Raw genomic sequence first — 25,845 nt, forward strand, 5'->3', positions numbered from 1 at the left:
CTCAGTCATGCAAGGAGACATCCCAGACCTCTTTACACAAGCAGTTCTCGGCCCATTGGGAAAAGGCTGGCTACTGCAGTGGGCCTTTGACCAGACTTCAGTCAAGTGCCTGAACACAGCTGCCACCCATGCACAGCTGAATGCCAATTTGTGCATCATACTAACCAGATGGCTCTCCCTTCTGTTTCCATGCAGTTCCACACAATTACCATATATACCGTATATACTTGTCTACAAGTTGAAAAATTTATGCCCAAAAATTGACCCCAAAATTCCAGATCAACTTATTTACAATAATGTAATAACAGCTCTTTCAGATTTCCTCATGCTGTGGGGAAAGCAGTTTCTTTCACTCTTGACTAAAGCAGAACAAGTCCTGGGTGATTAATTGCTGAGCTCAGGGAACAGTCCCTCTCCTGCCCGCCAGCCTCTGCTGTCTAGGGAGTGAAGGATGAAATGAAAGCTGAAACGTTGAAGCATAAAGTCTTAATTAGAGTCCCTCTTGCTGTGTGCGCTTGTGCACACTCTGAAGGAGCCTCCAAGTTTTACCCTCAACTTATCCACTGGTCATGGCAAAATCCATAATTTTGGCCCCAAAACCTGACCTTGACTTATACATGAGGTCGACATATGGTAGAGTATATACGGTAACTCGAATATAAGTTGAGCTCATGTATAAGTAAGGGGCCGGTTTTGGGGCCAACATTATGCCTTTTGATGTGACCCATGGATAAATTAAGGGTAAAGCCTAGGGGCATGTAACAAACAATCTGAAGGATGAAGGGAAATGATGCCAAAGAATTTACAGAATTCCAGAAGGCGTAACTGTTTGTGCTAATACTAAAGGCTGGATGGATGACGAGTGGGATCCAGCGCTTCCAAGAAAGATTATGTTCTTGCCTTTCATCAGGGAACGGTTCCTTTTTAAATAAGAGTTAAAGTACAGTACTTACATTGACCCATGGATAAGTTGACTCAAGTTTTTGGGGTTAGTTTTTTTGACTAAAATTTCTAGATTTTTTTACTCTGCTTGTACTGAGTAGGTATAGCACACCAACCCCATGCTCAAAAGTACTCATCTCATAAGTAGGATCAGATACTTTCTGATACTCATCTTATAAGTATGATCAGATACTTTCCCAGAGAACCAGGATCAGTGCTGGATGCAGGTTGCAATTATTGGCACGCTCTACTTAATAGTCTCCAAATACAGTGAAATGTCCAATACACTCAAATGCTACATGGAAGATATAAAACACCTCCTGTTGTTGTGTCTGGTCACATGTCCCTATGCACAAGTTATATAAGTGTAAGGGCTTGCCAGTGGTAAATGGACCATGCACTCAGGGAAAAGGTACATAAATTTAGTATATCAGCAAGCACCTGTTAGGCTTTCCCCCCTTTCTTGGAGTCAGAAAGAGAGCCTGCTGAGGTGAATAAAGTTATAAAGGCTGGCTTCTGTGATCCAGTGAGAATCTGAAGTTAATTGATTATAATTTATGAGCTCAGGGAACAGACTAATTCTTTGCTGATTCAAAATATATAGCCTGCCAAAATAGATAGCACTTGACACTGCTTTGGGAACTGTAAAATATGAATTGTCTTAGATACATTCTCAATTACATGTCTCTCAAGACCGGTCCACACTTTTTATTGTTGTAGTTCACAAATGTCTTCTGGCCATTCTGTTGCTGTGATGGGAATTGATTTTACCTTGAGGTATTTCTACAAGGTACTAATGGACCTCTTACCAGTTTGTAATCAAGATGGAGGCAATAAAATAAGGTAAGCCTTTGTTTGTTGTATCTTAGGTTTAATTTAATCTTAGAATTCTGTCACTTCAAGTGCTTTTCTGAACTCCTTGCATTACATGTTCAGTACAGTATTCTCACCAAAGCTCTGCAGCATTGTTTCAAATGTGTGAAATGCACTAAAAGCATCTGTAGGGTTACATAGAATATGAAAACCAAGTTCCCCAGTTATGCTGTATGTACAGACAAAATTTGGTGGAGATATATTTTCCTGTAATTCTTTTCAGAACTCAAGAAACACTAAATTTTGTTGGCATCCAGCTACTCAGTGTACTAAGAATTACAATGCCCACTTAAATTCAATTCCTAGAAATCTGTGAAGGAAATAGTAGTAAATACTGACTGGATTATCTTCTCCCTTGTTTGTAAAGGTAAAGGGATATAACACCATATATTCTGCTGCTCTGACTCTTGCAGGGGGGATGGGGTTAGGGTTGCTAAGACTGGGGATGAACTCTTTTTCTCTAGCATGAAATATGAACATTAAGTGGGCAACATAACATCTTCCAGCATTCCTGTTGCTGTCACATTCTCCCTGTGTAGCCTGTGACTTTCACCCACTATGACAGCTGCTTTTGATAGTAGAAATAGGGTGTGAACAAGAATCAGGAGGACAGCCAGTTCTAAGGTTTAGAATGGGCCTGGAGAAAGCATAGTCTTCCTAGGAGCCCCAGAATTAGCCTAAAGAATGACAGGTATGGTTATTATGGTGCAGTGTTTCCACTTGTCAAGTACAGAGTGCACTCAATTCTGCTTTTAATGACATATTTTAAGGCAAGTATGGGCATCTTCCACAAGGCTGAGGGCCTCTTCTCAGGTTTGATAATTGCTTAAGGGCTGCAAATCTAAGTAAGATTCACTACTATTCATTATTCACAATCTCTTCTCCACAGTATACTACATTAATTATTATTAAATGCATCTTCAAATCTAAATGAACCTTAAAAGTATTAATCCAACATACTTGAAGTACATTTAAGGTTCATCTATATAAAAAATATAAGTTGAATAGTAATTAATCCACTATACTTGGAATGGGTCATCATTTGAAAATGGCAAAGATATATTGAACATACCCTATATACATGTGACCTTCATTTTATTTTATGTTTTTCTCCTTTGCCAGATGTTTTATTATGGAAGACAGAGGATACCTAGTGGCACACCCAACTCTTATTGATCCCAAAGGCCATGCTCCAGTAGAACAGCAACATATTACACATAAGGTCTGGCTAAGTCATGGTGATTTTTATACATAGTTGCAGCTATTCATTTAATAGCCTAAACCTATTTGTTCAGCTTTGTGAAATTCTATTTTAAAAGGTTAAAACTCACTTTTTTCTGCAGGAGCCCCTGGTGGCAAATGATATCTTGAACCACCCAAACTTTGTGAAGAAAAACCTTTGTAATAGTTTCAGCGACAGAACAGTCCAGAGGTTTTACAAATTCAATACCAGCTTGACGGTATGGCTTTAAATTTTTTTTTATCTTTTGTTTTTGTTTTTGTTTTTGTTTTGTTTAGGGATTTTCTGGGTGAGGGCTGCCTTTTTATACACGTGAATTGGTTGTTCTATGAATATTGTATGTAATGCTAACTAATCTGTTAAAAGGTAGTGTTCTTGTATATGGTATATGGGACTGCCCAGGATGCTGAGGATGGACATAGGCTAATCAAAATGGCCATATTCCTATCTAGTGCTATAGAAAGCCCTACCAGTGTAGTGACACAGGGTTAGAGATGACAGATACAAAGAGGGAGGATGGAGGTAGCCAGTATCCTGTCAGGATGGTGAGCAATTCCAATATCCAACCAACATTTTCTTGGTGCACCTGTTTGGAAGAACTGCTTCTGCAAAGAAATGTTGGATGCCTCCTTGCCCAAACTTTAAAAATGCACATTCATTCAACAGAACAGAGATTATCTAAATGTGCTGCCACTATTGGATCCTGGCTTGAATTTTGTGCCACAATTCACCATCTATAAATTCTGACATGTTGGAGGGAAAAGAGATACTATACAAATTGGAACTAATTGAGAGATGCTTAGTGGAATCTGATTATTGCTTTGTTGGTGAGCAGAGATTGCCTTTAATCATTCATAACACCTTGCAGAGTTATGTATGCAATCCGAGTTTTCTGGAAACAGTTTTTTCACGAAATGATTCTGTGAATTTAGTTAGAACACCTAATATGGATTCTGTTTCCATTTTATGATATCTTTCATGCAAGAGGTTAAGGAAGTCACTGCATTTATGAACACACACACACACACACACACAGGATTATGAGGGGGCTATCTTCACACCTGCAGTGTCACTAAAGAAGTCAGGAATTAAGTGTTAGTGAATAGCACATAAAGGGACTGTACAAATGTAATGGTAACAATACCTTTACTATGATAAAGTGACCAGCAACAGGCTGGACTGTTGCACTCTTTTGTGCTCCTGCCAGTTGCTCCTCTTTCACTCATGAAATATCTCTTATCTCTTATTTTCCATCAATTATGGTCCAGTATTACATTAGCACCAAAAATAGGTCCTACTCCTCGAACTTCTAACCCAGTCATTTATAGATATGAGCCCTTGCCAGTGTGCATTTAGAGAAAACCAATGCATGTATTTCATGATGTCATCTTCAGCTAACATACCTATGAAAGTATGAATCTCCATATCTTCCTTTTGGAACATGGAGACACCAACATGACAGTGACACACTAAGCCCTTCTAAAAGTTACTGGTGAAATGTGGGGAACATGCCATATGATGGTGCTTCAAGTGGTGTCCCGTGAAGGCTCCCTGCAATTGGTATAAAATAAAATATCCAATGTTGTTGGCATATATATACATATGTGATGTAACCACACATGGAATGCTGTGTACTATTCCAGTCAATAAATCTCCAAATTGATATAGGAAATCTGAAAAAAGTGAAGAAGGGGGCAGCTAAAATTACTATAAAGTTCAACTGTCCTTCAAGGGAGTATTACAATATCCAGGATTTGTTGTATCTTAGAAAGAAAATGACCAAGTGTGGAGATTATAGAGATTTTGAAAAATGCACGTGCATGAGAAAAGTGGGTAGAAAGTATTCTCAGCACCTCTCTCTTAATATTAGAACCCAGAGTAATCCAGTGAAGTTGAATAGCAGGAGATTCATGACATGGGAGGAGGATTTTTTCACACAACACATATGAAGACAGTGGAATCTGCTTCTTCAAGATTTGGTAATTTAGGAGGCATTGAAAGAGAATTGGGTAAATTAATCGAGGAAAAATGCTATCAATATTATAGGTGTATGTGGCTGCAGGATCCAAGGCAGCTTGCTTTGGTAACCAGTTACTGAGAAACAGCAGCAAGAAAGAGTTATATTCATGTTCTCTGTGGGCTTCCCCATGAGGCATCTGGTTGACCCTGTGGGATACAGAAGGATGGTCTCAGTAGGCCTTTGGTCTGTTGCAGCAGCTCTTACACTCCTGCTGTTGGGATACATAAGGCATCGTCAGACACTAGCAAGGCTAAGACTTGAACATTATCCAAGAACATCTTTGTTCCTTTTATTTTCAATTTACTTTTTCCTCTTATGGCTTTTAGACTGGGGAAAGAAATATTCCACAGAGTTACAACGTAGCATTATTCTTTGAATCATATATTTGCTGTGGTGGGGCCCCATGGATTTTTGGAAATTAGCAAATAAAAAAAATGGTTGTAGTAAAATTAATGAATTTTCCTAAGCACACAATTGGTGGGTTTGTTTCCACTGTTGTTCCTGATAACCATAGTACATATCTGACCCCCTGTTACTTTATGGAGCTTCAGTCAGATCAAATCATTCCATGCGGTTTATTTACTTCCCAGTTTGATAAGTCTATACTGTACATTGGAGGGTACTTTTATTTCTCCAGCTAATGAGAACCATATAGTAGCAGTAATGGGAGTGTGTCATCTTACTTTGCACTGTAAAGGTTTGCCAGTTTGTTTCAAATTATGTTTTAGGTGGTATATTTCTGGTGGCAGGAATACTTCACCTCTCCAGGAAATATGTTCCCTGCCACATGTTTGACATGCTTTGCTTTCCCCTAGGGTGATCTGACAAATCTTGTGCATGGCAGCCACTGTTCTAAGTACAAGCTGACAAGAATACCTGGGACCAATGCCTTTGTTGGAATAGTAAATGAAACTTGTGACTCACTTGCCTTCTGTGCCTGTAGTATGGTAGATAGGCTCTGCCTAAACTGTCACAGGTAGGAGAAATTTGACGTGAGTTTTGATAATCAGATTGTACTTATTTAAAATGGATGCATTTTACACAGCATTAGTGTCACAGTGTCAGCATCAGCACCTGATAATAACACAACATTGGATGATATGCAGAATTAGTACAAGCTGACATGGAAGCAATTATATGGTACCAGAACACAGAAGAATTAAAAGCCAGTGTGTTGTAGTGGTTTGAGTGTTGGACTAGGACTCTGGAAATCAGGTTCAGCCTTGGAAACCCACTGGGTGACCTTGAAAAAGTCACACTCTCTCAGCCTTAGATAATAAATCTTGCCAAGAGGACCCCACAGTAGAGACCTTAAGGTTGTCATAAGTTGGGAACAACTTGAAGGCGCACAACTACAACTATAAATCCCAGAATAGCCCAGCCATGATGCTTATTTGGTCATCTAACTTGTTGAGGCTGGATGATACACAGGCATATTTTAAGCCCTGTTTACCCATAACAAGTGATGTTTAGCTATATGTCATATGATTGGTAGATCTGCTCACAGAGATGAAAGCATTCCCTGGTATATGGACATCATGGCAGCTAGAATTGTGACTTGAGATGCCTATATGTTCTTTCACCTTCCAAATAGTGGCAGGAGCATCAGCCATTTCCTCAGTCTGTGTGGCTTATTTGCTTGTTTTGTGTACCTCTAAACTGCCCACTGTTCAAAGTTATACCATCTATTAAAAATATAAAACATAACAATAATAAATAGAACAGTAATGAAAGCAGAATAATATAAAACGTGCAGCTGAGAATAAAACCTACCATCTTATAAAAGTAAATTAAAGTCAACACCAGAACAAAAGTGCAAGGGTGCAAAAGCACTAAAACAATTCTTAAAATAAATACCTGGGAGAATACATGGTCTTCTCCTGTAACTGTAATGTAGGCTTGCACTGCTGCAGTTGCCAAAGTATAGGCAGCCTAAAACAGAAGCCCACTATCTAAGGATCTGTAGTTGCAATTGAATCCCCAAAGAAGTAGGCATGCCATCGGTTTACATCACCATATCAGCACATCTTCCTGGGTAAGACCCGTGGAGGAAAGTTGTGTTTTCTTCTTCAATATTATACATATTCAAACTCCAGAGGAACTGGAGACCAAGTCCTTCGGTCAATGTGTGGTCTTTTTGCAACAGAGGACAAAGCAGTCTTTGCTTCCGGAATGAAACAGAATTTGGTCCTTATGTCAGCATTGCTTCCTTGATATGGTTTCTTGCCAGGCCCTGAAACTTTCTGAGTACTTCGATGATTACAGTAGCATTTTTCAGACTGTACATAGTTCTGGGTTGTTGTAGGCCTTCAAGTAATTTCCAGCTTATGATGAAACTAAAGCAAACCTGTTGCAGGGTTTGCTACATGTCAAAAAAGATATTGTAGATCTGGAAAAGTATAGAACACGACAACTTAAATCAGGGGTAGGCAACCTTTTTGAGCCGGGGGCCGGGTTGCTGTCCCTCAGACAACTGGGGGGCTGAAGCCAGGAGGTGGAGCTTCCACCCTCCGGGGGTGGAGCCACATGCCAGGGGCGGAGCTTCCACCCCCGGGGGCCAGGCCTCCCCCTCTTTGCCGGCCCCTGACGGGGCCCCAGGCCCCATCAGAGGCCAGCAAAAAAGCCGGTGGGGGCTGCCAGCGCTGGAGGCCTCCCCCTCTTTGCTGGCCCCTGACGGGGCCCCAGGCCCCATCAGAGGCTGGCAAAAAAGCTGGCAGGGCCCGCCAGCGCTGGAGGCCTCCTCCTGGAGGGCCCCAGCGACGGCAACGGGCCTCCCAGAGGCCCACTGCCGCCATCGGAGCCCTGTTCGAGGGCTCCGATGGCCGCAGCGGGCCTCCCCGAAGTCTCGCACGACCTTTCTTGTGGTTGCGTGAGACTTCGCCTCTAGGCTGCCGCCATTTTGTTTTTCAAAATGGTGGCGCCCGGGAGCCGGGAAAAGCCGCAGTCAGCAGGGGCAGGCAGGGACTGGCCGAAAGGCCTCCGCGGGTCGCATCCGGCCTGTGGGCCAGAGGTTGCCGACCCCTGACTTAAATGTTTGGAATGTTGGATTCTGCTGTGAGAAAAGGCTTTTTACTTTAAAAAAAGGGTGCAAAGAGGAGAGGCATGCTGGGGAGTATACAATTGTTTGTGGTGTGACAAAAGCTGTTTTGCTCTTTTGATCATAATAGTAGAACCCAGTTCCAGCCACTGAAGCTGAATGGCTAGAGGTTCAGGATAGACAAGGAAACTTCTTCACACACTGCATACTGAAATTACAGCATATACTGCCACAGGACATATGATAACCACAAAGCCATATGGCTTTAAAAGGGAATTAGAAGAAATTCATGGAAAGGAAGGTTGTCAATAGCCGTTAGTTCTATTGGCAAAATGCTACAATAGGGCCAGAGTCAACATGTCTGTCCATATCAATAGTGAGAAAAACCCAGTTGTCCTCATGTCCTAATTATGGACTACCCATAGGCCTCTGGTTGATCACTTAATGTATTTTACCTATTAATGTATTTCAACCTATGAGACAATCCAAAATGAAACAAGAAGTAGTGGTGGAAGATGAGACACTCAAGTTGGAAGACACTCAAACAGTTACTGGCTTGTAAGACAGGATGACAGCAAAGTTGCATTCTAGGGTCTGATTTCTTTGGTTTTTCTAACAGTTACATTGGCAATACATTCAGCATAACTTAACCGCCTTGGAAGAAAGAGTTATAGTATCTATATCCAGTGAATTTTAAAGGCTTACTTAATTTTGCAGTGGAGAGAGAGACAGCATGTCCTACCTCCATGCTGTGTGATGTCCCCGCAAAAATTGCAGAGATTCTGTGACTCTTGATAAGTAATGCCACTTTTGTTTTTGTTTTTATTTCCTTCCGGAAGAATGGAACAGAATGAGTGTGAATGTCCTTGTGAATGCCCTCTGGAGGTCAATGAATGTACTGGCAATCTTACAAATGCAGAGAGTAGGTAAGTAATGTAATAATACTGGTATTATAATTAAAATTCACACAATTTCAGCCTGGATTTATTTCCCTGTGCTGATATAGTGTACAGTATGCTTCAAAGTAATAATCAGATTACTGGGTTTTGTTTACTTAAACAAGAAGCAAGTAGGCTTCCTTATTTTTGTTGAGTTTTTGTTAAATTAATTTTCCCTATGCTCCTGTAAAACACAGAAATCCTAGTTGTGAAGTCCACCAGGAACCCATGGCATTTACTGCTGTTGATACCAATTTACAAGATGCTCTTCCTCAGTGTATTAATACACGGTGTAATCAAAGGATGGAAAGCGGGTAAGTTATATTATTTCTTTTTCCTTTAAAAAGAACTTCAACAGAAAAGCACCATTTGCTTTTAATATGTGAACCATAAAAGTAAACCAAAAATGAACCAAAAAAGTTTTTTTTAAAAAAAAAATCTGTATCATGAAAGGGCAAATTAATAAGATTGGGGACCAAATTTCCACATCCCAGACCAACCATGAGCTGTACGAACCCTTCCCACCAAAACCAGAAGTCTACTTTGATTTTTTAAAAAAGTTTTTAAAAGCTTAATTTTGAAAAGGAGCATTCACACTGTTTTAAAAGCGAACCAAACTTCCTGAAATTTGATTCCCCATATTTTCATTTACATAATTGAAGTGAAATTTCTGGGATCTCTTCCTGTAATTCATGGAGATGGTTAAATTTAATATTGTGTTTTATAAGAAAAATATAACCACTTAGTTTATCTCAACAATACTGGGAAATAACATATGTCTGTTTTGTGTATTTTGCCTGAAGCAGATTGTACTTCTTCATTGTAGAAATAGGTTCTTGTAAAAGCTAACTAGGCTCATTGTGTTATACAAGCCCTTTAAAATGCTTGTCTGGGAGAACATGACAGACGATTATTAGCCAACTGGTGGTTCAGATTTCCATACCCCAGACCAATACCCTCTCTTCTGTCAAGGTATTTTATGCAAGAGACAACAGCAAAAGGTCCTGTTATGCTTTTAAGGAAAAGACACACCAAACTTATAAAACTGGTGTCACTGGTGTTTTTAATAGATCTGAAGCAGCATTCTAACAATATTAATTTTCATTATCATATTCTTATCTTGTAGGGACTGTTTTGGCGTCTTAGACTGTGAGTGGTGTGTGGTGGACAGCGATGGAAAAACTCATCTAGATAAACCCTACTGTGCTCTTCAGAAAGAATGCTTTGGTGGCATTGTGGGTGCCAAAAGTCCTTATGTGGACGATATGGGAGCCATTGGTAAGAATGGTTTTTGCTGGTGAGAGTACACTTTAAACTGTTGAATGGATTTATTCCATCAGATTGAGCCTGGCCATTGCAGAGGCAAACGTGAGGTTGTACTTTTTTCTGGATATGACCCAAGATTGCAACCAAGCATCTTCTGTCACAAAGGATTATTTGGCACCAGTTCTTAGAATTTCCGGTGCAGTGGTCACAATATGAATTGGGCTGGCCTTGACTAATATGTAGCATTTTCAGCCATTGATTATTGTAAGGTGAAATACCATTTTTGGTGTGCCATCTTGAACAGAAATTTTGATTTTTTCACATCTGACTTCCTTTGTAGGTACAGTTGGCCTTGATATCCACTGGAGTTTGCTTCCAGGACATTCTGTGGATATCCAAATGTGAAGATACTCATTATATACAGTGGGGTAGTAAAATGGTATCCCTTTTATAAAATGGCAAAATCAAGGTTTACTTTTTGGACTTTTTGGCCGGGGGAGGTGGAATATTTTCAAACCATGGAAGGTTGAATCCATAGAAGTAGAATCCATGTACAGTGAGCCCTTCCCTTATGCGGGGGGTCTGTTTGCCCTCCCCCCATAAAGGAAAAAACGTATATGCTCGAGCCCCATTAAAAACAATGGGGTTCGTGCTTGTGGCACAGCGCGCAGGCCATTGTTTCCTCCTGGCCATGGCTTCAGCGTAAGCTGAAAGCCGCATATGGCACGGGCACATTGTATATGGACTATGTATGTTACACAGAGAACTAGTTTGGAGAGATCTGTATTCTCATGTCTCCTTTTGAAAAGTGGTTATGTTGTCATTTCTTCTTTGGGAATATCTGTGTGATCAGAATTACAGTTATTATGGCTTTCTGACTATCTTCTGAAGTATGTTGAAGGTGCACTGAACTTTGTCTGGAACATTTGTATAAGCTTTTCTATTTTTCTCTCCCTGAAATTAAGGAGATGAGGTGATAGCTTTGAATATGATAAAAAGTGCTCCAGTTGGTCCTGTAGCAGGAGGTATTATGGGATGCATCATGGTACTAGTGCTGGCTGTGTATGCCTATCGTCACCAGATCCACCGCAGAAGTCATCAGCACATGTCTCCACTTGCAGCGCAAGGTGAGCATTTATCAAAAGTAAAATATTTTGCTGAGAAGATGGTTGGAGGAGACAGTCATAAAAACTGTCTGCCCCCCTCAATTTGAATTGTCCTACCCATATCCCCTTTCTGATGAGTTGATGTGTATTCTAAATGTACATCATACAACATTTACCAAGACAGTATACACATTACTCTTATGTGCTGTAAATTGTAGTGTATAGCACTGCCCCCTGCTGGATACAGAATTTAAATATCTGCTGTTTTATCGGAGAAACTTAAAAACATTTTTAAAACAACTGAGATTTTGTTTTAAAATACTGAAAATGTCTAGGATCCCCTTAAATTCCTCCTTCTAGATATAGTCTTCTGTTTTAGCTGAACAGAAGACAAAATATATTTTCCAGATAGGTTCTTCCTTTCTGGAAATATACAATGGTGTTCACTATTACAGCACTTATTTGTAATCTTCTTTGTAATATGGCAGAAGGAGCACATTATTGCTCACTTAACTTTACTGTTGTACTGTTTGTACCATATTGTAGCATCTGTTGAGTGCTACTGTGCTAACACTGGGTAAGCACACATAGGAGTTGAGAAAAGGCACATACAGAACAGTTGTACCCCCAGGGGGAAAAAGATGTTCTGTGCATGCAAGAAGTCTCCAAAGTTACATGAAAGCCTATTTTCTTACAAAGATGGGTGGTTGTCAGTGCAAACACAAGTGACCCTGTGAATGTGATAAGCAAAATATGTTTACTGTTTCTAAGCGAGTTGAAAAGTGGACTTTTATGAGTTCTAGTTTGGCAGACACGTATGAGGCAACAGCCACAAAGTGAAGGACAATAGGAATCACCTGGTGTTAAGACAACAATAAGTCACTCCTATTTTATGACCAAATGTTGGTTTTATATTGCTGGCTCAACAAAGGAGGGCAACAGTTTAGCGAGTTCACACCCTTATTTGCAGTGGTGCTACCCACCCTTTGGTGCTCACTGCCCATAATTTCAGCCATGATTTGCTGTATGACTACTGAGTATAGGATATCTTATACCGGGGGGGGGGGGGGGGGATAACCCACAGCCATTGCCAAAACATTGCACTCTTACAGGCTAATGCAACATTTTTCTCTTTAACAGTTGCATTTTTCTGTTTGTAATGGTGTGTAGAAATGTCAGTCCGCATGTCCAACCTGGAGAATGATAGGGATGAGAGGGATGATGACAGTCATGAAGACAGAGGAATCAGTAAGTATCTAGCAGTCACATTGTAGTTGGAGATGGGAAAGAATATGGGGGAAAACTCCATGCTCTTTTGCCCCCCCCAACCCCCCCCCCCCCCCGCCGCCTATACATAGCATTTGTCATTTCTGTAACTATTGCAAGAGGGCAAATTGCTTTACTGATTTGATGCCATTCATCCTGAATTCAACCCCCATGAGGGAATCTGCAGTGTTTTCCTGCTTACAGACTGGAAACAACAGCAGGAAAAATTACTGACTTGCCCATGGCCACCCACTAAGTTTGTGGCTGAGCAGTGATTTGAAGCCACGGCCAACACTGTTTTGCATCACCACTTCCTGCCTTCATGCATTCTTTCAAAGATCAAACATGATCTGGGGAGTACAATTGTAACCCAAGTTCAAACAGTTGTTAGTTGATGATTCATGAACTGCCTTTGATTCTGACTTGCTGAGTTCTCTGCCCTCATAGACAACAACTTTGTTGTCAGACACTAAGTCACCCTCCAAACTCTGAATGACAAGTCCACTTTCAAAGGGTCTGAAATCCAGATATAAATGTAGCAGACTGAATTTACAGTTATAATTCCACAGGTCCCTGTGTTTGCCTCAATAGGTTTTTGCTGCCTCTGGTATCTGTGTTATTTTTGTGGCAAGCTTTGTATTTTAAGACAGATATGGGTGTAATTCATAACTCTTTATATTGTGAGATTAAGAAATTTGGTTATGCCTGGAATTTCACAGTAACCCTGTATCATCTTTATAGAATATATTTTATAACACAGTCTGTTAAAGTGACCCATCTGCTGAATGTGTGATGCATCTCTTTTTCTTCTTCTCCCCTAGTCAGTAACACTCGATTTATAGCAGCAGTTATTGAGCGGCATGCACACAGTCCTGAGCGGAGGCGCCGTTACTGGGGACGATCAGGAACAGAAAGCGATCATGGTAAGACTTTGGAATTTGCTGATGTCTGTTTTGCAACCTCATTTTACTTTTGACACTAGGTAATACTGCAGATAAATCATCAAAGGGAGCACTTCCAGTGCCATACCTCATTTAGTCATAGTCAAAACAATTTTGGCATTTTCTGGTCCTCAGGAAGACATTATCCAGCACTGGTGTTATTTTTATAGCAGTGGTGTTCTAACATGAATCCTACAGCCTAGACACCAAGCAGTATCTAAATTATGGCGTGGGCTGATGCTGTTATGTAACTTCTAACAATTCCAAGAGGTAGAACACCACTGAGGTTCCATATCCATTTCCCCCTCTTAAACAGTGCAGATGTCTTTCAAATTCTTCAGAAAATAAAAGAAGAGTGCAGTTTTGTTATATTTATTTATTATTATTTATTGTTCTTCAGGACAACCTGTAATTTCAAGAATTGTGTACCAGGAGTCCTCTTTGCTTGTTGGGTTAAGTCAATACCTTTTTCTTGATTTATCCAGTAAATAGATTTATTCCACATTCCACATTCCATATATAAGTGTAGATAGGAAACATATCACGCTAATGGCATTTGGAGTTTTCTGAGATTTCTGTTGTCACCAGGCTTCAATTTTTGCCACATAATTGACCTATGACAAATAGCTAGTTAAGAGTGAGCAGCTGCTTCTAAGTCTTCAAACCTGTATCAAGTTGATGAGCTCACTAAGAGGATTAATGTAATTTAGTAAGAGTTTCTGCCAGAGTTGCCAGCTGTATCTTCATGTCCCTTTTACTATAAATACAGATGTGTTATGTCACTAAATATAGGAACAGAAATCAAATGCAAACACTGCTAAATGTTTCAGTGGCACTGAGAACTGTTTGAAACATGTGGTCCACCCTTCTCGTACATCTCTAATATCACAGAATGCACATGGTGGGGCTTGGTTATTTGAATATGATGGTACACATTTTTCTTGAGAATATATACTTCAGAAAGAAGTCTAATCTAGAATGGAAAACGTTTCCTCCATGCAAATACAGAGGTAGCATAGTAAGGGGACTAAACTGTGCCATCTGACTGTTGTCACTTCTCAACTTTATGTAAAATGCCACCCATTAAGCACGGGTTAAATTTTCCTCTCTCTGCAAGCGATTAGAGTTCTGAAGAAGAGCCATTATAGTGCTTGCTTGCAAAAAAATAAATAAAAATAAAAATACGATCTTTCTGGATTTTGAAATTGTGGTGAGACACACTGTGGGAAAGCAATTCTGCCACTGGGTCTTGCTCTTCATCTCCTTCTTTGAGGCAGGGCTTTAATAACTGTCACTCAGAGTCACCAGCCCCTTAGGAGAGAGCCAGGCCCTCTCCCAGTTTGCATCCTGCCTCACGTTCGCTAGGACAGTGCTTTCATTGCTGTGGTGCCTCAGGGACCATGTGGGTTATTGTTTTTTTGTTTGCCTGCCAATTTGAGTTGGTATTCAGGCAGGAAGGTTGCAGACTGCTCCCAAACTCATCTTATCTGGGAAGGATGGCTAACAAGTGACAAGAATCTCTGACATTTCCTATGAGGAGGAGCGAGCGAGCTGGGGGAAGGCTCAGAAATCTGCCAGGTGGAGCATGGCAGTGGACTGACCTACTTGGGGAATGGAATCAGATCCTGTCCTACCCCTCACCATCAGGATGATGGAGATGAGGGAGAAGATGGCATGCGCTGGCCCAGAACAGACTAAACCAGTTTCAGAAACACCAATGTATTCATGTGTGAATGTACAAGATGCCCCTGTTTCCCTACCTTCCCTCATCTTGGATATCCAGGCTCTGTCTCCATAGTTGTGCTGCTTTATTGCTTTGGTAGCATAGCAATCAGTGACTGATAGTAGCCTTATTATCACAATGATAGGTATATGCATGCAGGTACAAGAGACCCGGGCCCTGCCAAACTGGCTAGACCTGATGTTTGAAATGGCTGCATTCTGACCCAGAATGGCTACAACTACATGGCTGTAGATTGAGCAGGAAAGTCTAGTGGCTGAAAGATATCAAGAGGAAGTGATTTAGACCATTCTCTCAGCCAGGAGGGCCTCCACAAAGTATTTATATGAGTACATGAAAAACCTTCTGCTATTGGTGTAAATGTAAAAGAGTGAGGCCCCAATCTGTGTCAGTGGGGGTGATTTGGCATTCCTACAGACAGGACTAAATAAGGGTCTCAGTGTCAATACACTTAAGAGACACTGGTCATAGTCCAGTGCTCAAACCAATACTCCACACTGGCTCTGGGTACTACTACTTTAACAAAATATTTGATACCAGAAGCAGAAATAACATGGAAAGGATAGGGTTAGTTTCCTACACCACAAAGAAGAAAAACCATTCAACATATTTTACTACACTTCTCATTCGAAACAATCAAGTCAGGTAACCATTGCATAAGTAAACAAAAACAATCTGAACCTTCTAGAGACCACTGAGAGCTTCTTCCACTTTAGTGGACAACCTTCTAGATTTGTGTTTTTTCATCATGCTGGTGATAGCTGGTTAGGCCCCTTTCTGTCTTGCTGCTCAGTACAGGATTCTGGAGGCAACTGTTGCTTTACCTTGCCTGTTGTAAGCAGCTACATTAGGGTCCACTAATGTAAAATCCCATTCTTTCCCAGTTCTTTACTGCACTGTTTACTTCTGACATAATATTGCAACCCAACACCAAATGCCTGTTTCTCCAGTCCACCTTCATTATGCCAGTGCTGCTAAAAAAAAACCTTCCAGCTGGACAGATGACGAGAAAAAGGCAATAGGCAGGGTACTCATAGAAATATTTCACAAAAGGGAGATTCACTGTCAGAGGCTTTATTAACTGAGACCTGTACACACAAACACACACATATTTTCTATAAATACTTGGAGGAAGACATGGCTGAATGAAAGTTAAACTCATAGGCAGCAGCTGAAGAGAGTGATATATTGCATTACAGTAAACAAAGAGCATGGACTAAATTGCAGATAAATACAAAAAAAAGAGAGAGAGTAAATATTACCCTATAAAACTTGTATTATCAAACATATAAAATGGTTTTGTAGTTGGAGTAAATATAGAAGGAGGTAACAGTACTAAGGAGCTCCCTGAGCCTGGAAAATATTTACTGTTTTAGAAGAAATGTGCACCTGATTACTATACCTAGCTAGAACAGGTTATTTTTAAAACAGACTGCTTAGCAACACTGTGGCTTAAAGAACTAGAGCATGGTGAAACAGGTGGCAGAGCAGCATCTCACAGATGTACAACATATCATACTGTTCCTCACAATATGCTCTTGTTACAAAGCTTTCACAGGTGAGTAACGTATGTCAACTGTTAGGAAGCTGTTTTGCAAAAATATATAAATTTCACATATTCAATAAACATGCATACATCTTCAATGAGTTGCAATGGCCAACAATAGATTTTGTGTGATTTCTGCAGATTTCTAATGAATTGGCATTATTTTCATCCTTTTTATTCTATTGTGTCTTTTTAAAAATCCATATTTATATCAAAAACAATGTATATTGCCTTACATTTATTTATGGAAATGTATATTTTAATACATTTCTATGTATATATTGTGGTGCTTCACCTTTTGGGATGTCAACATTTTAGGGCATTTCCTTAATCCATTCTTTTTAGCTGCATCCTCACTAAATTACAGCCAGACAAATTAGCTAAAATGTATCCTAAAACTATATTTTAATGTAGCTGTCTCCAGTCAGTGTTGCCATAACTGAAAGGCAGATGAAAGCCCTAAAGCAGTGATGGCGAACCTATGGCATGCATGCCAGACGTGGCACTCAGAGCCCTCTCTGTGGGCACACATGCTGTCACCCTAGCACAGAGTTTGCCAGAGTTTCTTACTAGAAAGCCAGAGGGACGTGGCACTTTGCAATAAATAAGTGTGGTCTGGGCATTCGGTCTGTGAAAGGTTCACCATCACTGCCCTAAAGCATCAGTAGAGATGAAAAAAAGTACAGATGAGATCCCATAGGGGAACTTAAATTATTTCTTACTTTGGTTTTGGTTTCGCAATAATAATGCAATTGTCTCCATTAAAGTACTGAACAAGTCCAATAAATACTGAATTTTATCAGAGGGAGCTTCAGTCCATCATACTGACTCAGTATAGTTGTTTGTGTTGTCCTGACAGAGAACAGAAGTCCAGAAGAGTAACTGAGGGCCTGAACAGACAGGCCGAAATAAATGTGCTTCCGGTCACTTTGAGGTATGCTGTTTAAACGATCCATGTGTCATAAGAGACTGGAAGTCGCGCCAAAGGACTGTAACACAGCTTTGACGCAGCTTCTGGCCTCTTAAGATGTGTGTGTGTCATTTAAACTGCATACCTCCAAAGTGACCCAAAGCAGCTTTATTTCGGCCTATCTGTTCGGGCCCTGAGTTACCGCAAATGTTTGCAGTTGCTGCATTTGTGAATGGTGGCTTCTGACCCTTTTCATCCATGATGAGTCGTTACTTATTGCAAGTGGTTATTCTGACTAGACTGGAACATTGCCATTTCGTAGTCCTACACAGTAATACCAGTCCACATAGTTTGACATAGTTCCTGTTGTCTTAGAAAATGGCAGCTTCTATCTTCATCAAAATAGGAAACTGATAATAGTATCATACAGTTGGAAGAGACCACATGCCAGGTGTTACCTATTCTATATCTGAGCTTTTCATTTTTTTTCTGCCTAAGTAATAGCTTATTTTTCTTCCTATTGAAAATCATTTTGAATACTGATCCTGTCCTCTGGGGTATTCCTCCTAAATTGGTGTCATCTGCCAATTTGGCAAGCATGCCCTCTATGCCATCACCCAGATCACTGATAAAGATGTTGAATAGCCCTGGGCACAGGACAGAACCCTGTGGCACCTCACTGGACACTTCTCTTCAAAATGAAGAGTAGCCACTGCTAAGCACCCTTTGGGTTCGGATGGTCAACCAATTACTAATCCATTTAACAGTTGCATTATCTAGACACATTTTTCTGGCTTTTTTGCATGGAGAACCTTGTCTTAAGTCCTTACTGAAATGCTACATCCACAGCATTCCCTTCATCAGCCAAGACTGTAACTCTATCAGGAAAAAAGTGATATATTTCATCTTGTTTTTGAGAAACCCATGTTGAATTTTAGTGATCATGGCATTCCTTTCTAAGTGCTTACAGACTATTTAATGATCTATTCTAGAATCTTTTCTGGTATTGATGTCAGGCTAACCAGAAGAGTAAAGAGTGCTTCTACGATTTATCACAAAAAACCCGACCAAAAACAAAAAAACAACAAAATATATTGTAGCATCTTAAAACATGAAAGCCATGATCCAGCCTTCCTTTGTAGAGACAGATAAGAGTTATTTAGAAAGGGGAGGGAATGAAATGTGTCACCCTTACTTATTCTTCTTGGTGTTTGTTACTGTCTTCACCCATATCAGTGCTTCATGATAGTGATGATGATCTTCTCACCTGAGGGCGCATGGTGCTACTTCACCATGGTTGGCAGATATTACCTAAGAGGAGGGAGAGGGTGATGGCAGGTGCTGTCACTGCGCAAGAACAGCAGCTTGATTAGCATATTTGTTCACATCCATTTTCTTCAAATTTGAGCTCTAAACTGATAGCCAGCTCTTATTTGTCCTTGTCACTAGTCTTACCTCTCCCACAAGTCCCCTGTGCATGCCAGACTTTCAAGAGAAGACAGGGCCTCTCACAGTATGAACCTGCCAAAGCTTTAAGATCAGCAAGGGAAGACTTTCTCTCAGTCCCACCATCATCACAGGATCACTTGGTGAGGACACAGGAGACGGCCTTTTTGGTGGCTGCTCCCACCCTCTGCAACTCTCTTTCATGGGAAGCTAAGGTGGCCCCCTCCTGGCAAGGAAAGACATTTTTATTTAAGCAAGCTTTTAATGGTTAAGCAGAGGAGTGTATATTTCCTCTGTTTTTACCTTTTGTATGATTTTTAAAGAGTTTTATAGTTTTTTAATGTGGGGAATTAAATTGGTTTAAAAACTTTCTCGTAAACATTTTTAATTTGTTGTTCTGAAAGCCAGCTTGGGTCCCGTCATGGGAGAAAGTCTGCATATAAATAAAGTAAATCAATAAATAAAGGAAACAGTTCATTGGGCAAGCTTCATGTGACTGAGATGTTCCTAGCAAGCTGCAGAGAACTTAGAAAAGGAATCTGTGTGCTGCTGGATGCCTCTCCCCTGCCAGAAACATTGGGAAAGCATATAGATTTTCTGAATCTTCTCAGATTCTTTTGCAAAGCTTAGAAAAAAAAAATTTGTACTACAATACCCAGAATCCCCCAGGCACCATGGCCAGTGGCTCAAGAGGGAAAAGCAACATTTCTAAGCTCTGTTCATTGGCCTGTCCCTTGGTTTCTTTTTGCATTCATGTGAAAATTTGGGGATAAGATGTCCCCTATTTGGTGCCTCAGTTCAAGCTTTCAGAAGTGATAGCCTGTTTTACTGAGTTTCTTGTGCATCTAAAGTAATCTCCTGATGATGCAGTAGTCATTCACAGACCAATTTTGTGTATGCTAATTTGGAAGTGAGCTGTACTATGTTCAGTAAGATCTGATGAAACTGAAGCTCTAGGCTAACATTTGCATACGCACACCCAAAGGAGCTCCGAAACGGAGCTCCTTCTGGCGCCAAGACGTCACATCCGCACCACCCCATTTGGAGGCGATGCAGTCGTGACGTTGTAATGGCGGCGCCCATGTAGAAAGGGCGCCGCCATTACAACGCCATGGCAACGTACTAGGGTTGCGGGGCGTCTGGAAAGGACGCCCCAAGGCAACCCTAGTACGTGTGCAGTCCAGTGCTTTGCGCCGGTTTGTACAGCACCAGAGTTATAATGTAGGCAAACGTTTAAATGCAATATAGCTTCTACCAAATTACAGGCATTGTAACTGAAGTTTTTTTTTTTTAAGAAAGTTGACCATATTGTGCACTGTAGAAAGGATTTTATTTCAGTTGTTAATTTTTCAACTTGTATGTGTTTGAATCATTATGCCATTCAAAAGCCATTCTATATTGATATTAATATGTATGTGATACACCATTTCCTCGATAACTTCCATTTGTACAGTCTGTTGACCTTCTTTGAAAAACGAAATCAAAATAGCTTAAATGCACTATGATGTTCTCTTGTTTTATTCTAAATCTGGCCATAATATATGAAATTATATGTGAGGAGCTAGAATACTAACCTTTTAAGAAAGTAAAGCTACTTCAGAAATTAAAATAGGGTGGTCCCCCAAGCCTTGCGTCATCTAGTTAAAATGAAGCAGACCAAAACCCTGGGGCCCAGATTGCACATGATCCTGTGAGAGTGAACACAGATCCAATGGATCCAGCCTTATCCTGGGGTAAATAGCCGCTGCCCTGGCTAAATTTGACCTCTAGTTTGCCATGGAGTTTTCTTGAAACTCTGCAGCAAACCCCTGTTGTTTATACCCCACCTCCCCAGCACTCCTTACTTCGTTGTCATTGGTACTGAGAAACCCCATCACCATGTCTGATGCAGAAACAGAGGCACCTGGCTATATGGGTGCAGCCAGGAACCCCATTTCCACATCAGATGTAGTCCCACCAAAGGGTTTCTCAGTACCAGTGACAGCACAGCAAGGCAAGGCATGCATGCCAGTACTGGGTCTTAGGTCAGCACTGGGATGGGTGTGTAAATGCTGCTTCTCGCACTGATCTGGGGTCCAACCTTGGTGAACACTGGAGCCAGAATTGCGCAGGCTCAGCCTGTGCTATCCTAGCCTATCTGCTCAGCTCCAGTGGGGATAAAGGAAGCCATTTAAAATAAAACAAAGTATTGTAACATATTGATTTGGTATTGCCAAATAATACATTTTGTATGGTACATTTTCTAAGAGACATGAATGTTTGAGCGTGATGCTGAGCATTATGTAGTTTGGGACTTTTTGCTATAAGATCACATTTCTTATCAATATGGGTTTACTTTCTAGGTTACAGTACTATGAGTCCTCAGGAAGATAGTGAAAACCCTCCCTGCAATAATGACCCTTTATCTGCTGGCGTCGATGTGGGAAATCATGATGAAGATTTAGACTTGGACACCCCTCCTCAGACTGCTGCACTCTTGAGTCACAAGTTCCACCACTACAGGTTGCATCATCCAGCACTTCATCACAGTCATCACCTACAGGCTGCTGTCACAGTACACACTGTAGATGCAGAGTGCTAGTGACCTCTGGCCTTGAGGAGGAAATGCAGCCAGCAAACACTGATCCAGACAACCAAGGGCAGACTTACACCAAGTGTTCTTTTACCTTGACCAGAGATAGTTGGGGGTAACTTCACGAAATCTTTTTCACATGAAAACCTGACTTGTGTAAATGCAAGGTTGGCTCCAAAGTGGAAGAGAAAGTAGCATGATGAATAAACCTGCCATAACATCCAGTAAAATGGAATACCAGGAATGCTTAACCTCCAAACACAGAAAGAAAGGTTTATACAGTAAACACAGCCTTTTGAACCCTTGTTAATCAGAGCCAAGGAAAGATTTTGCTCAGAGAGAGAGAAACAATTGCTTTCCTTAACTGGAAGAACAGAAATCTTTGCAGCAAGAGACAGAGGTTGCAAGATCCATAAATAGTCCTTGCCATGAGGTTTCCATTTGTGCTGAGTGTTTTGTTTTGGGTTTTTAAAAGTTCATTACTTTTACAAATTTCCTGTATGGGACCTGGGGACAGTGGATCTCAATATTTTTAAATAAAGTATTATTTTTGTACTATTTATTGAACTCAAAACATTCATGAACTCTGAAGGAGATGAAAGAGAGGGGATAAAAAAGCATTAGGAGCTCTCTGCGAATATAGCCTATGTTTTATTTGTGTTGGTGATGCTGTGGTTCTTGTCAAGAGGACTTGTCATTCCTCGGGGCAAGATTTTCACTCTTCTCCCCCCCCCCCCCCCCAGCTATAAAGGGAAAATGAAGAAATTGTGTGCTGATTTGTTTACATGATTAAGGTTTGGTTTCCATGGTCATTTTGTACACTTTAAAGATGGTTTATAACACAGTATTTTTTTAGATATAAATATATATATATGTATCTGAATGTGGGGAGAAGGAATACCAGCCTCCCAGCACTGAGGAATCCTGCCTATTTTCCCACAGTTGATCCTGTTCAGTCCCAGGCTGAGGGCAAGATTCCATTCATGTAGTAATGCAGTGTTCAAAAGCCATTATGATTAGTAGAGGAATAATTATAATTTGTTCTGTTTCCTTTTTACATGACAGTACATTTTTGGAAAATGTAGGGAGGTAAATGAAATGCTTTGTAAACAGTTGCTCTTTGTGAAAGGTTTATTTTCAAATCATACTGATAAGGTTCTGTCTTCTTTATCTGGAATTTAACACTGCTTTTAGTGATTGTTACAGGGATAAATAACATCTGACCAGTACCATGCAGGCCATCATAATTTTAAATTAGTGTTAAATCACAATTTTTTTGTTTATTGTGATTAAAATATGAAAACATTCTTGCATTGTGCATATGATAAATTTCCATTTATATGTAGGATTTGGTTTTTTAAAACATCTCTGGATACTGTTTTAATGATAGGGTACTTAATACTTATGTAAAAATGGTTCTTAACTTGAAGCAGTATGGTAAAATATGTGTGTGCTATCAGGATCCCCTTTATACTATGTATAAAATTACAACCTCTAGTGAAATAAACTGTGTATAAAGTATGGATTTATGGATTAATTTTGGCAGAATTGAACATAACTTTTGTTTTTAATATTTAAAATTTTGAGTCATATATTGATAATGCAAATTCTTCAATGTGCTGTACATTTTCACACAGCTGTCACTTTCATTTCTCACTATTGAAACTCACAAATACTTTGAGACATACCAGTGGGGAATGCATGTGGGGAGTTCCACCATTTTGTAATACGAACAGGGGCATAATCTGTGCACACAGTAGGACACATCATGTACCCAGGATGTGGCCTTTGTGCAAAGACTGGAAAACTCTTGCTCACAACTGGCTTTTGATCTTGCCAATTGATTGTTGGCACTTAGAAAAGTAGAAAGCCCTAAGAGAGTTCAAGCACAACATGAACATACTGTCACAATAGCTCCAGTTGCTGTGTTGATGCTAAAAGAGTAAAATATGGGATGTTCATAATTAATTTTCAACAGCTGCATAAACATCATTAGGCAGATATTAAGAAACAAATCATTTCATGTTGTCCTTGATTTCAGAACAGCAGAAAGTAGTCAAAAATGGAAAATTGCCACTAGGGTTTGGTTCTGCATGGATATCAAAAACCCATGAAATACAATGGCATAGTGAAACTTATGTAAAAAAGCAAAATCAAGGTTTGCTTTTAGGAATTTATGTATTTTAAAAATATTTTCAAGTTGTGGATGGTTGGATCTGTGGATAAAGAAACTTTAATATACTGTAAAACTTGTCCAACAAGCCAGGTAGATGTCTTAATAAATGAGAGAGCAAATGTTTGCAATCTTGATATTCATGTTTTTCTGAACTAAGTTGAAGACCTAGCAAGATTAAGGACCTCTTGTTCCAGATCACACCCTTTTGAATTATTAACCAGTGTGGCATAATCCAAAACTGAATGACAGAAATATAATATTCTATTTCTAGAGCTTTCCTGGAAAAAATTGTGAACTAACCCTTTTGATACCACACTTGATTAAATATGTATGCCTCTATAGCAAAATGCCAGTCCATGGAGGGAAGGCATGAACGCCACTTACACTGTACACATAGACAAATGCTCTTCAACCATGCATCAGAGGTAAAATGAAAGAAAGTAAACCTTTCCACTGGAGTCTTCACTTATTGACTTTGGCATTTAAGAAGAAATATTCCTTTAGAGCACTTTTAAAGAACAGGATTGTTACTATATGAACTACTTTGTATTTTCTTTTATAAAATTTTGCCCAGTTGAACAGTAATACATAATGAATGAATATTTGCATTTTGTAAGGGTTTGAATAGCATGAAGTATTTTGGTGTAACCATTGATAAATCACACTTTTTTCCTGTTTGCAGCTACTGATTTCCAACTAAAGCCCTAAAAAATTATATATTAAAATAAGGACAGTTGTAATCATCATTCAGCACTTATGATAAAGTGATACATTTCTGGCTGCTATCCCTGCTAATAACAGAGAATCATGTGGCTTTTTGGAAGTTGTTGGGTAGCAAGTTCCTTGCCAACACAGTCAATGGTAAAGAATGCTGGCAGCTGCTGTCCAACAACATCTGGAGAGTCACGTGATCCTCATCCTTGACCTATTGTGTAGTGAAGTTGTTTCTTCAAGGGTAACTGTCAGATGGTGGGTTAGAGTTAAGGACATGTTTCATTGCATTGTAATGCATAGTACCTTGCAATTGAAGAAGAAAGTCACCTGTCAGGGTCATGTGCCAATTAACAGTACTGATGAGTTAATAGCATAGTCTATTAACACTTAGACAAGGGGATGGGGACAAGTGCTTTGCGGAAGATGAACTGGAATAGCAAGATGTTCCATGTGCTAAGTTTAAACATTCTGTCCAGGCTCTTAGGCATAATGAGTTGGATTCATCCCATCTGTTCCGTGTCCAGTTCTGTGCTCATTGCATGACTTAGTTATGTACTTATCAAACCAAAAGTGACTGGTTTGGGGAGGGTATGATTTGATTTTTGTCCATTTGTTTACAGTAACATCCTTGAAGTACAATACAGTTTTGCTATGGTAAGTGTGAGTAAAGCTGTACTAAAAGTTTACTTCTACTACTACTACAGTTAGCCCTGCGTATCCACAGTTTCAAGCATCCATGGTTTGAAAATATTTTTTTTAAATGTATAAATTCCAAAAAACAAACCTTGATTTTGCCATTTGATATAAGGGACACCATTTTATTATGCCACTGTATTTAATGGAACTTGAGCATCCACAGATTTTGTATTATTATTATTATTATTATTATTATTATTTATCAAAACATATCACTATCTGTCTCTGTCTTGCCCAGCCATCCTTCCAGTTGAAGCCATGCAACTATATACAGAGAAAGAGAGAAGGAAGCCTAAGTAAGGTTAAGTTTGTGAATTAAATGTACTTAAAAGCCTACCATACTTTGTAAGTCTAAGGAAAGCAAAAGAGATTTCATCACAAGGAGGGCCATTCCTAGCAAAAGAGAGCACACCTT

The 25,845-nt window shown here is 39.9% G+C and overlaps 1 protein-coding gene across 5 annotated transcripts in view; it reads left to right on the forward strand.

Moving 5' to 3' along the window:
• CACHD1 (cache domain containing 1) overlaps positions 1-23,366 on the forward strand; it is a 163,775-nt gene extending 140,409 nt beyond the window's left edge. For 3 of the 5 annotated variants that reach the window (XM_089515343.1, XM_089515346.1, XM_089515342.1), the window contains 11 exons: positions 1,663-1,785; positions 2,938-3,037; positions 3,159-3,275; positions 5,891-6,051; positions 8,952-9,038; positions 9,248-9,364; positions 10,177-10,328; positions 11,282-11,443; positions 12,593-12,670; positions 13,510-13,611; positions 21,615-23,366. In XM_089515343.1, the coding sequence (XP_089371469.1) occupies positions 1,663-1,785; positions 2,938-3,037; positions 3,159-3,275; positions 5,891-6,051; positions 8,952-9,038; positions 9,248-9,364; positions 10,177-10,328; positions 11,282-11,443; positions 12,593-12,670; positions 13,510-13,611; positions 21,615-21,853 (1,438 nt within the window). In that variant the 3' untranslated portion in view covers positions 21,854-23,366. Of the gene's footprint in view, positions 1-1,662; positions 1,786-2,937; positions 3,038-3,158; positions 3,276-5,890; positions 6,052-8,951; positions 9,039-9,247; positions 9,365-10,176; positions 10,329-11,281; positions 11,444-12,562; positions 12,671-13,509; positions 13,612-21,614 lie in introns of those variants that run through there. The other 2 variants (XM_089515344.1, XM_089515345.1) reach the window with 2 other exon arrangements.
• Positions 23,367-25,845: the final 2,479 nt, after the last annotated feature.

Source organism: Sceloporus occidentalis, unplaced genomic scaffold, assembly GCF_023333645.1.
Source record: "Sceloporus occidentalis isolate IW3139 unplaced genomic scaffold, rSceOcc1.0.p SCAF_3, whole genome shotgun sequence".
Taxonomy (NCBI): Eukaryota; Metazoa; Chordata; class Lepidosauria; order Squamata; family Phrynosomatidae; genus Sceloporus; species Sceloporus occidentalis.